At 33.7% G+C, this 11,717-nt stretch overlaps 1 protein-coding gene across 1 annotated transcript in view; it reads right to left on the bottom strand.

Moving 5' to 3' along the window:
- Nucleotides 1-3,686: 3,686 nt before the first annotated feature.
- Nucleotides 3,687-11,717, bottom strand: part of LOC106108098 (probable chitinase 3) — a 24,598-nt gene continuing 16,567 nt past the window's right edge. The window contains exons 3-6 of the mRNA XM_013289183.1: nucleotides 7,255-7,494; nucleotides 6,808-6,996; nucleotides 4,968-5,182; nucleotides 3,687-4,354 (exon numbers count right to left, since the gene is read on the bottom strand). Coding sequence (XP_013144637.1) covers nucleotides 4,289-4,354; nucleotides 4,968-5,182; nucleotides 6,808-6,996; nucleotides 7,255-7,494 — 710 coding nt within the window. The 3' untranslated portion in view covers nucleotides 3,687-4,288. The remainder of the gene's footprint in view (nucleotides 4,355-4,967; nucleotides 5,183-6,807; nucleotides 6,997-7,254; nucleotides 7,495-11,717) is intronic.

The raw sequence follows: 11,717 nt of genomic DNA on the forward strand, positions 1-11,717 counted from the left end.
CCGTTGACTAAACAATTGCAAAACTGTTGTGCGATTCTCGATTGTTTTGCAGAAAATTCAACTATTTAGTTGCACAACTAAAAATCGAGTAGTGTGCGGACCTCCATATAGGCTCATAGGAATTGAAGCGCGATTAATCAGTGGTGGTATAGTTTATTCAATGTGTGTGTTGAGAGCGTGCTCTAAGTTGAACTGAATTGTTTAGACCAAACTGTCTTGACAAAATTATCATAGGCTATTGCCTACATTCCACTTCTTGATACATTCCAAACTATTCTTTAAACAAAAGCTTGTTTTCTACTATTCAAATGGTTTACTTTGTTCAGTGTCATCCCTAGTAAGTAGTCGAATTATTTTTTTTAAAACTGTTACAACTGCTTACATATGTTAACTTTGAAAGTTATATTAATATGAAACTAAACTAAATATTGTGAATAACGCGCCGTAAACTTTCAAAGTAAATTCATTCGACGATAAATGTTGAAAAGTTTGATATGAAACCGCGTTATTGAAAAAGTTTCGCCCTTGAACTTCCATTACTTTTGTAAGTAAATATGCTGGTTGTTAAGAATGAATTAGATGTCAATATATCAGTTTACTTAACCGTTACTAAAAATAAAGTAATTAAAATTACCTAAGACTAGCATTCGCCACGACTCCGGACTCCGTCCGCATGGAATTAAAAAAACAATAGTGAGTGTGAATGCCCATTTATGGTATAGTCATTGTGTAAAAGATAAGAGAAATGGTGTTTAGACATTCAAAATGATTAGTAGATTACACAGGTGTTCATATTGTTATGTTATGAAGTTATGATACGCAGATTTAAAATATTTTGCAAATTATAACCTGTGTACATAGTGGTCTCAAACTTTTGGCCGGCAGTGTATGTGTTCTTCCAGACTCTACTCGTACATCTGTCAAATTTCATCGATATCCGTTCAGCACTTTAGACTACAAACTAACCAACATCCATCCATATAATCTTTCGTCTTTATAAAATTAGTTAGATGAAATCTCACAATAACAACCCAGTAATGTGATATGACGGTAGCACGAGTAATGGAAAAATCTATTTATACGAGCAAGCCGAGCCGTGTCAAACTGTATTCCCCAGTGCAGAACACATATGCGCTGTTATTGGAAAATATTACTCAGAACATATTGTACACGTACATTCATCTCTTATGACATTTATTACCCATACAATATATTAAAATATACATAAATATTGTTTTTATTATTAACTATTAATTGTAACAACTTTTAACAATTAATATAATTGTAACTAGTGTAATTAAACAACACTCAGAACTAGAGATCTCGCCACAATGGCGCGCTTAATACGTCTAATGACATTGACAGCTGTCAGATAGGGACGGGACGTGTCTGCCAAAAATATAGTGTTGCGCCAATCCTTAAGCGCAATGTAGATATTCTTCTCAACGTTAATAATTTTAGAGACTGTGTTTAATACTTGAAAATTTAATGCAAATTAAAGCACGCTAGAATTCCGAAACACTCGCATAATTACTACTAAACTATGATTGTTTTATGAATGGTTTAGTATGTAGTTAACTATCTCTAAAAAAGTACTAACTGTTCACACAAAGAGGAACCATTACCATTACATTTTTTTTACTAGCATTCGCCCATGACTTCGTCTGCATGGAATGAAAAAAAGTAGCCTAACAGAATTTCAAATTCCTTGCAGCTATTAAAATTTTATTACATGCGTGTAATATGGATTGTTTTACTATTTATTTTAATGAACAAAGCTTTAATAAAAGACTAGTTTTCGACTGCTACTCCGTCCGCGTGGAATTATAATAAGTTATTAGCTCATGTTCTTACAGACTATCCTCTACATCTATGTCAAATTTCATTGATATTCTATCAGCAGTTTAGGCTACAAACTCTAACAAACATCTTTCTAAAATTTCACATTTATAATATTTTAGGTTATAGACCTCAGCCGCCATCTTTTAACGATTATTGTCTTATAGCACGACCATCGATGCTTCAAGTTTTAGGCATATTTGATCCAATTAATGTAATGAAATCATAACCTAAAAGGCCTTATAGTCGCATAACTTCCTTCATATTTCGATGTCAGCGGTACTTAAAGGTTATTGTTCATTATGGATAGTACTTAATCAACTTAAAAGGAAATGGTGCGTTTTACAAGTATCTTACGCAGTGGGCGGTTGGGAATCTCTAATGGAATGCGTTCGTTTTAATATTCATTAATTCTGAATAGTGGATAATGAAACGAATCTTACTTATTATAAATGCGAAAGTTTAGATATATGGATGGATGCTTGTTAGAGTTTGTAGCCTAAACAGACGGATCTGGATGAAATTTGGCATAGATGTAGAGTACAGTCTGGAAGAACACATACTTGCTTTTTTTTTTCCACACAGAGGGGTCGCGGGCGAAAGCTTGTATTTCATAATATCAGAAAGACGCAATCAAATTTATTAATTATCAACCACATTCTGTTTTACAATTGATTATATTTGTTTGAAATCTTACTAATAATATAGATGTGAAAGTTCGGATGAATGGATGTTTGTTGTTTGTAGCTTAAACTGCTGACTGGATTTCGATGACATTTGACATAGATGTAGTGGATAGTTTCAAAGAACACATCTCCATTTCCTTAATACGGAAAACAGTTAGTAATAAATGATTGTGCAGTCAGAAATTATAAGTTACCATTTTCATTAAATTGTAAACATTTTAATGATACTATAATATACTTCTTCTTCATCAAAATTGGACGACTGCGCTGGGCAGGACATATTTCCCGCATGGATGATTGCAGAGTTCCTAAACGCCTGTTGGAAAATAAGCCGGATGGACGTAGAGCGCGTGGTAGGCCGAAACTTAGATGGCTAGACGACGTCGAACGCGTTCTTAAGAACATCGGCGTCAAGGGCTGGAAGCAAAAGGCCCAAAATAGACAGAATTGGAGAAGTTTACTGGACCAGGCCCACCCGCGGCTGTAGTGCCTCAGATGATGATGATATATACTTCTAATAAATAACTAAGAAAAGTTAAAACTTTTAATAACTTACACTTAGCTGTCAGCAAATTGATTTTAACTTACTATTACCATTATTCCTTGATCAAAGTTTAACTAAGTTAACGTAGTGTCGTTAAGTGTGAAGTGTTACAACTAACAGGTTCAAGAGTACCTTTTTACTGTTAAGTTTTTTCTCTAATGACGATTAACTTAGTAAAGATTTAATTGAAGCGGGAATAATAAAGTGATGACTTAATCACTAAAAAAGGTTAGTGTGGTATAAGGATAACAGATTAAAACAATCGAAAAAGCAATTATTTTATATAATTTCACGAATACCTAAATCCAATCAGGGCAATGGCCGAACGTGAGATAGATTACGGGCTTAGATCCGATATAAATGGATTTTGTTTAATCTTCCTATTTGTTTTTAAAGATCTTTGTAATTGCTTGCTCTTTATCATAGTTTTTTATAATAATAAGGAGGCAAACGAGCGAGCATTCGAATGTTTGTTACATATCTTCAAAACAGTAATATATTTTGATAATATTTGGCATAAATGAATAGTCTGAAAATACGTAGATTTCTTTAAGTTTTTTTTTTAATTCTGAGCGGATGACGTCACCAGAAAAAGTTGCAGTAATAAAATCAACGTGTACCTTAAAATCAACTTTATTAACTTAAAACTATAAAAATACAGAATTAAATCTATCTACAAAGTTTTTTTGGGATACTGGTTTTTATCTTTGTGATTCTATTGAGTATTTACGAGTAAATACGATACATCTATTTTAAATATAACTAAGACTTAATTATTTTAAGTACATTTCAATGTAATTATAACTTACTAAGTAGATAACTTATTTAATGTGTTAGTCCATGGCTGTTTATCCTTTTTATAATAAAATAAAAACTGACCTCGGTTAATTTTTTAATCTACAATTTTCTTATGTTTTTATTTTTTATTATTAGTTAAATATTGTTTTGGATTATAACTATTATTTAAAAAGGTACACTTTAGACATAATGTTCATGTTTTTGTAAACGTATTTTTACAATTAATAAATATTGTTTTTGCATCCTCAAACTTGTTGAGATAATTCTTGAATATGGTCTAATTTTCTGTTTTAGCATAACCTGTATAAATTTTCAGGTGTCTAAGGTATTGAAAAAAGTATACAAATTTCGGCTTACGTTATTATAAAGTTAAATAAAGACGGATTAATTCTATTTGATAGAATAAGTGAGAAGTTTTGAATTAGTTTCTTGCTCGTTGACGGCCGGGCTGACCGTCGGGGTACTCAGGTCGCTTCTGTTGTTGACCCTGTAAAAGAAACACGTAATCAAATACAAAAACTATTACATATGTCGAAAAAATCTACTTTGATTTTACGGTAAATTGTGATTATCCAGTTTTATAGTCTAGGACAAAAAAAAACGTTGCAATATTGCGAAAAAATACATCTTGAGAACATTAGAAAGGGAAGTAACAGAAAAACAATTGAAGCATCCTCACGCTAGGATATTTATGTTCTTGATAAGGCAATAAACTATAGCCTTATTGTTAACATTCACTGTGACATAATCTTACTTCTTACTAATATTATCAATGAGAAAGTTTAAATGGTTGGATGTTTGTTAGAGTTTGTGGTCTACCTGCTGAACAGATCTCGATAAAATTTGGTAAAGATGTAGAGGATAGTCTGGAAAAACATATGGGATTCATAATTTTGTTATATTTTTTAATTCCACGTCGGAGTCTTGGGCGCAAGTAAATACTAGTTATAGGCCGCGACTTTTACGACTTTTATAAAAATAATACAAGTGTGACAGCAATGAAATATTAAGATTATCTTTTGTTTATGTTTAAAATACACATTCCCATGTTTCATATTTCCCATCTTTAATCATCGAATTCAACAAGTCGAGCGACTTACCGGTCTTGAGTTCTCTTCTTCTTCCTGTGGTGATATTGTAGTTGTAGGGATCTCGCATTCATCAGTCGGAGGTACCACACATCTTAGTGACCGTCTGTCGAAGACTAGCATGGCGGGACAGCGCTGCAAGCGTGGGTAGCCTCCTTGACATTGCCAGTAGCGGTTGCATGATTTACCCAAAGGCACGTTACCGTTCGGGTCTTCGTTGCAGAGAGCTGAAATACGAATAGATAAATGAAATTATATTAAACTCTAATACTTTTAAAGTTGAACTAAATTCTCGTTTAGAGCGAGTAAATTTGACTAAACTATCTCACAGTCTCTAGTTGTGCGATTGTCGATGGTTTCGAAGCAAATTCAACTGTTTAGTTGCACAACTAAAAATCAAGTAGTGTGCGCACTTCCATATATGCTCATAGGAATCAAAGCAAGACTAAACAGTTGTCAGATAGTTTTGTTTCAGGTGTGCGCACGCTTTTATTAGCAAAACATAAAGATGGTTTAGTTAACGAAGTCCGATGATAATACCAGTAATTGCACTTTTCGTTTATTTAAATCCTTTGCTATTTATAATATCTTTAAAAGTTATAAGACTGCACAAAAAGCATAAGAAAAACTTGTAACTAAATGCAAAAGGTAAAAAGATAATTACGTGACTCGTATTTTTTATCTAATCAAATTCGATCAATGATTCCGAATGAATTCTTGACAATGACCCAACAATCGGATTGCGATGCATCGGATCAGAAATCGATATCTCGTTGTACGTGAGTTGTGATTCGATTAATGTTGTGAAGCGTGAACAGTTGGCTTTGTCTAAAGGTTAAATATTTGCACAAGGCAATAGAGCGATAGAATTATTTGTTTTAGTGTAAATTATAGTGCTAGAAGGTTGAGGAACATTTACATTCAATTACGCTCCTGTTTATGTAAATTCATAGATTTAAAGGCTTTTAAAGGTCTTTAGAACCAAGATGTGGTTAGTTTAAAGTGCTTTTTTTCTATTTATTTTTTTCAGATATGTGTTGACATTTAGTTTTAAATTGAATGAAGTATATAATTGAATAAAAGATTAATGAATGATAAGTCGTGTCTTTCTCCGATAATGGTTAATTTGGCAGCTAATTTTAACTACTTCATTTTTATTATTAATCAATTACGAAACACAGCAATGGCGTCGTGACATTTGCGTGTGCGGTCACAGTAATTGATGTTACTTTCGAACCATAAAAAACAATCGACAATCGACCGAACTTAATCGTTTACGTAAGTACATTACTACTTCATAATTCATCAGCCGTGCTGTACTATTATACGCTTTATTTCTTAATATAATTACGGTGAAAGTCGCGTGATTGATGAGTGAAACGCTAACGCGCTTAACGTTTCACGGATTACGAAAATTACTGAAAGAGCACAACGCAAAGATGGCCGATTTTACGTTAATCACTGTAATGGTGCTGTTCATTTATTTACGCATCCGTCCATTACTAATTAAAAACCATTTTTCAAACATTCCAAAAAAGAATTATATTAAAAAGAGCTTATCTACGAGTATACGAATATTATACAGAAAGATTTGTATTTTTGTTTTTATTTAAACTACTGTACCGATTTCAAAATTTCTTTCACCATTAAAAGACTATGTTATAAGTGAGTAACATGGGCCATTTTTTACCGTTTTTATATTCCACGTGGAAGAAGTCACGAGCAACAGCTAGTTCTTTATAAGTTGTGAAACTTATGGAAGATGTCAATTTCACATGAAACAACGCAGTTTTAGAAGAGGGAGAGAAGCACACCCCTGCTATACTCAACGATTCGCCATAAAATTACTTACGATGTTTCTGGCAACCGTCAACGTTCTCGGGCCAGTCGCAGGAGTGGGCGTTCTCGTTGTACAGCAGACCGCCGATGCACAGTTGCTCTGTGGCGGTACCATTCCAGCAAGTCCAGTAGCGCGTACAAGATGTCTCGTGTCCGAAGATACCGTACAGCCAGTCGCAATGCTCGGTACCTATAGGATTATCTAGAACAAAACACATCTGTGAACTAAAGGTAGAAACCCTGTGCATTAATTTTATTACTAAACGTAGAAGAATGTGGCTTTGGGTGATGATAAATCAGAGAATACAAATCGAAAAACTTGCAGTAAAGTCACAATAATCACACCATGATATTGACCAAAGACTCCCATAACATCAAAGACATAGATAGCATCTTTAGGTAATAAGAATGATTTCAAGAGTCTACTAGTAAAAAAATAGATGATATAAGCTGTACTCACTTATTTGAACCTTCGGATATTCACAGTAATTTGATCTCCAAGGATAGTCGCAACCCTCGGTGACGCCTCTGTGCTTCCCAGCGAAGACCAAACCATTAGGACAGTCGTATTGCACCGCCTGACCGTTCTCACACTCCCAGTATTTGTCACAGTACTTGTCGTCAGATACTACACGAGATTTTGTCTTGCAAGGGTCCTCTGATTGTGCGCATGATACCACAGCACAACTTGCCAGGAACACTGAAAAGAAAGAAAAAACAATAAAAAACAAAATAATATCAAAAAAACCAATACACTAAAAAGTAACGAAATAATTCCTTGAATTAGCTGTTATGTCTATATTGTACGTTTATTTTTACTTTGATGTCTGTGTCAGCCGAGATACGCAGTGATATTTTTACGTAAGGATTTCTACATTTTTCACATAGGAATTGGCATACGCAGTTGAAAGTATAGTAACGTAAGTAATGAATCTACGTTGACTAAAACCGTCTTCAAAGTAATAAATAGGAAATCGATCAAAAATAGTCTAGTTTTAAAATTATGCTTTTAATAGTGAAGAAAACATTATTAATTTAATATTGCTGTGATTTTGTTTTAAAATCTTGTCGTAGGAATTCTAACACATGTAATGACTCTCATGGCTCTTCTAAAGTCTTTGAAAGAGTTTTTTTTTTGTACATATCTATAGTTTGCCTATTACAACCTTAAGTTTTTGTCTTCGACTATAAATACGACCAAGTTTCTGTTCGTATTGCGTAAGTTGAAGACTTATGTAACAGTTCCTCCGGGGCTCTATAATAGTAAATATGTTCTATATGTCGTAATGTATATTTAGTTTGAATATAATTCGACCTCCAAGCCGTGCTCGAGATGTAAATTACATGTGATTAAATTACGTGGCGTGAGAGGTCACTGCAGAGATGGTAGCAATACATCTCGGATAAACCAATACAATTGTAATCTATACTATAATAAAGCGTAAACACACTACTTTGCGGCGTAGTATGTTAGCAATCACAATATGTATTTTAATAATTCTTTCATTAATAAAAAGCCCTACACTTACGGCACGCTTTAGTCTATATATTTTCACGCTTTTGAACTTAGGGGATAAATTAATTTAAAAAAAAACCTTCATATGGAAAAGGTACTATAAACTACAAGCTGCCAACATTACGAAAGCAACGTTATTTTGGTAACGGTAATTTTTACATTTGCATTTGAGAATTTTACAAATGTAAACAATAAAATAAAATTATACACATATACACGACACGATTCGTAATAATTTAACATGTAAGTAAAACGTAGAAAATGGGATAATCAACAATAAATAACATTCCTCGTAACGTAAAGGAAATTACATATTTAGTTGCTGTAAAATGATTTCCTTTTCATAACATAGTGCGACTATGTACTCAACAGGCTTAGTGTAGATTTTTATACCAAATGACACACAGCCTTTTAAAAAACGCGGTATAAAGATAAGCTTAAGAATAAACTGAGTATAAGCAATAATACTAACAGTATAAGTACAGTAGTACAGCAAATCTGCGTCAAATACGAAGTCTATGTATATAAAATAGTTTAACTACAGCGAAAGTTTACCTTAATGAGTAGTCGTTAGTCGCACATATAGAGTGGTAACTGGTCATAACCGTTTGCATTTCCCGTGCGACTTGTTTCCGTTGCGAGAACAGTTATTTATAACTCTGCGACATTTCGTATTTATATGTTAGTTCATAGCTTGAATATCAAAAGGTCAAAATTAAAACTTTGTATGCGAAATTCAAATTTATATATGCGAATGTTTGTATGTTGAAGGTATCTCCTACACGACTTGAGAAATCTCCACAATTTCGCATAGATGTAGAGCATACTTTAGAAGATCATATAGGATGCTTAACCATTTTTTTTTCAATTTAATGTGAACGGAGTTACGGACGACAAATAGCATTAGATACTTTGCCACCTGTTCAAATTTATTCATACATATGTGGAGGTCTTCATAGATCTACATTTGTTGTTCAGTTTTGCACAGATTATAGAATATTATAGACTGTTTTTGGGCGATTAAAGTTAAAGGACATTTAAGAAAGGTTTTATCTATTGTAAGAATTTATTTTTTATTTCATCCTTGCTTATATATCGTTTTATAAATGGCTTATTTGTTTACATAAGTACGATTTTCAATCACAATTTAAGACAAAAAAACAGAAGTAATGAATAGTGCTACAATTTAATGTTTCAAGCAGGTTTGGAATTCAAGGTTTGTTTGTTCTAGATCTTAACAAATACTTGAAGATTTCAAACAAAAACAGAGAAACTTTGTAGACAAAATTGTTAGTCCTGAGTTATCTAACTGTTTAAAATGTAGGAATATTTGTGAAAAGATGAGTACATCTTATTACGTGTGAAGGAGGCAAATACATTATGTCACGAATGGCCAGTGAAAGCGCTTCCGAGTTGCATAACAAGCTGTTCGTTCTGACATTGAATGTCCTGCATTCTATTTGACGTAAGCCTTAATATGGCATTTAAATCTTGATGGAATATCACAGTTAAAACAATTTTAGCCAATTAGCCTTTGCCCGCTACTCCGTTTGGGAATTAAAAAGTTAGCAAGTAACCTATGTGTTCTTTCAGACTATGTTTTTTAATTTGTGCATGTCGATCCGTAGAGCCATGCTAGAGAGACCTTTTAATAATTTGTTAATAACGTAAACTTTTGTATTTATAATGTAAGTAAGAAGTAGGATTTTTAGTACATTTACCCCTATTGTTAGCATCGTTATTCTTATGGCTCTCTCTTCAGTCTGGTGTTTTAAGTATATTATTGTTTGAGAGGATTTTCAATTTTGAACTCTGCGTGTTCACTACAAAGTTTAATTCGGTGTATAGCATATTGCTTAAGATGTTCTCTTATAGGCTGAGACGTTTAAATACTTGATGCTTTTGGACATTATTTGGTATGTCTTGTCTATTTTATATTTTATTCATACATTTTATAGACTTACTAGCTGTCCCCGAGCGGCCTCATCCGCATGAAATTATGAAAAATTATCAATAGCAAATGTCAAAATGACATGACATTACAAACCTTGGAAATCTTGCTTCTTGATGTTGGCAGCAACTTATGGTCTCTTTCCCACATTAGGGTTTTTATTCAAAATATATACCCCCTAAGTTTAATGGCGTGAAAACATATAGCCTAAAGCGGGAGGTAAGTGTAGGGCTTTTTGAAAAAATATTCAGAAATATGTTGTAATTGCTGACATCTTAGGCAACAAAAAAGTGTGTGTTTACGCTTTATTATAATAGTATAGATTATGAAAAATATCCTTAAGAACGGTCGCACACCTTTACTAAACTTTCGCGCAACTGATGTGCGATTATAGATTGTCAATTGTTTTGTAGCTTTATTCAACTGTTTTGTTGCACATCTGAAAATTGAGTAGTGTACTTCCATATAAGCTTTTTTTTTATACCATAAGATGGCAAACGAGCACGCGGCCATCTGAATCCGCCAAAATGGCGAAGCGACCGCTGCCCATAGACATCTGAAATTGCAGATGCTTCGCTTACCCTTATCCGACGGAGGAGGAGACGCATATAAAGAGGATATTTCCTCTTCCTATGCATCTCCTCCATCATCAAATCCACTTCCCCTTCCCATCCTCTCATAACAAAAGGGTGGTAAAGAGAAAGGGACTTAAATTAGGCCTCCGGCACCACACTCATCAGACGAAACACGGCATTGGTTCCATTTCACGCCTGTCTTCTGTGCGGTCGTGGTATTACACCGAGCGTGCCGGCCCATTCGTGCTAAGATGTTAAAGCGGGCACTACCACTGTTGAGTTTAATTAGATCAAACAGTTGTGCGATCGTATAGTCGAAGGCGTGGGTGCGCTCTTAATACAACTTTGCGTCTTTGCCAAATCTTATAACATATTAGATATCAAATTTATTAGAAGTATACTATACATGAATTATTCATAAGTTTTACAATACATTACGAAACCGCTACTTTTCTAAGATTTAGGATATAATAGATTTTAGCGAATATTTTCTTTTGGAAGCAACCCAAGAAGAGAAAGAAATCATTGTTCATTTTCCTTTATTGTTCTTATAAGTTAAAATATACGTACTGGCTGTAGATGTAGATTTATGTATTTTAGTTTTTTTTATGCCAAAAAGGGGCATACCAAATAGTAACTCTGTAACGTTTTTGTTTTATAATATAAGGTGGCAAACAAGCAAGCGGCCACCTGAATCCACCGAAATGGAAAGCGACCGTTGTTCATAAACATCCGCTATTGCAGATGCGTTGTCTACCTTTCATTGACAGAAGAGGAGACGCACATAGAGCCATCCTCTCCTCGGTCTAGTGTGTCAATACGATATGCACTTGATATTTCCATTTCCGCAATATTCTTGCATGTAAATATATCTTAGTAAA

This window comes from Papilio polytes, unplaced genomic scaffold (genome assembly GCF_000836215.1).
Source record: "Papilio polytes unplaced genomic scaffold, Ppol_1.0 DF821845.1, whole genome shotgun sequence".
NCBI classification, from domain to species: domain Eukaryota; kingdom Metazoa; phylum Arthropoda; class Insecta; order Lepidoptera; family Papilionidae; genus Papilio; species Papilio polytes.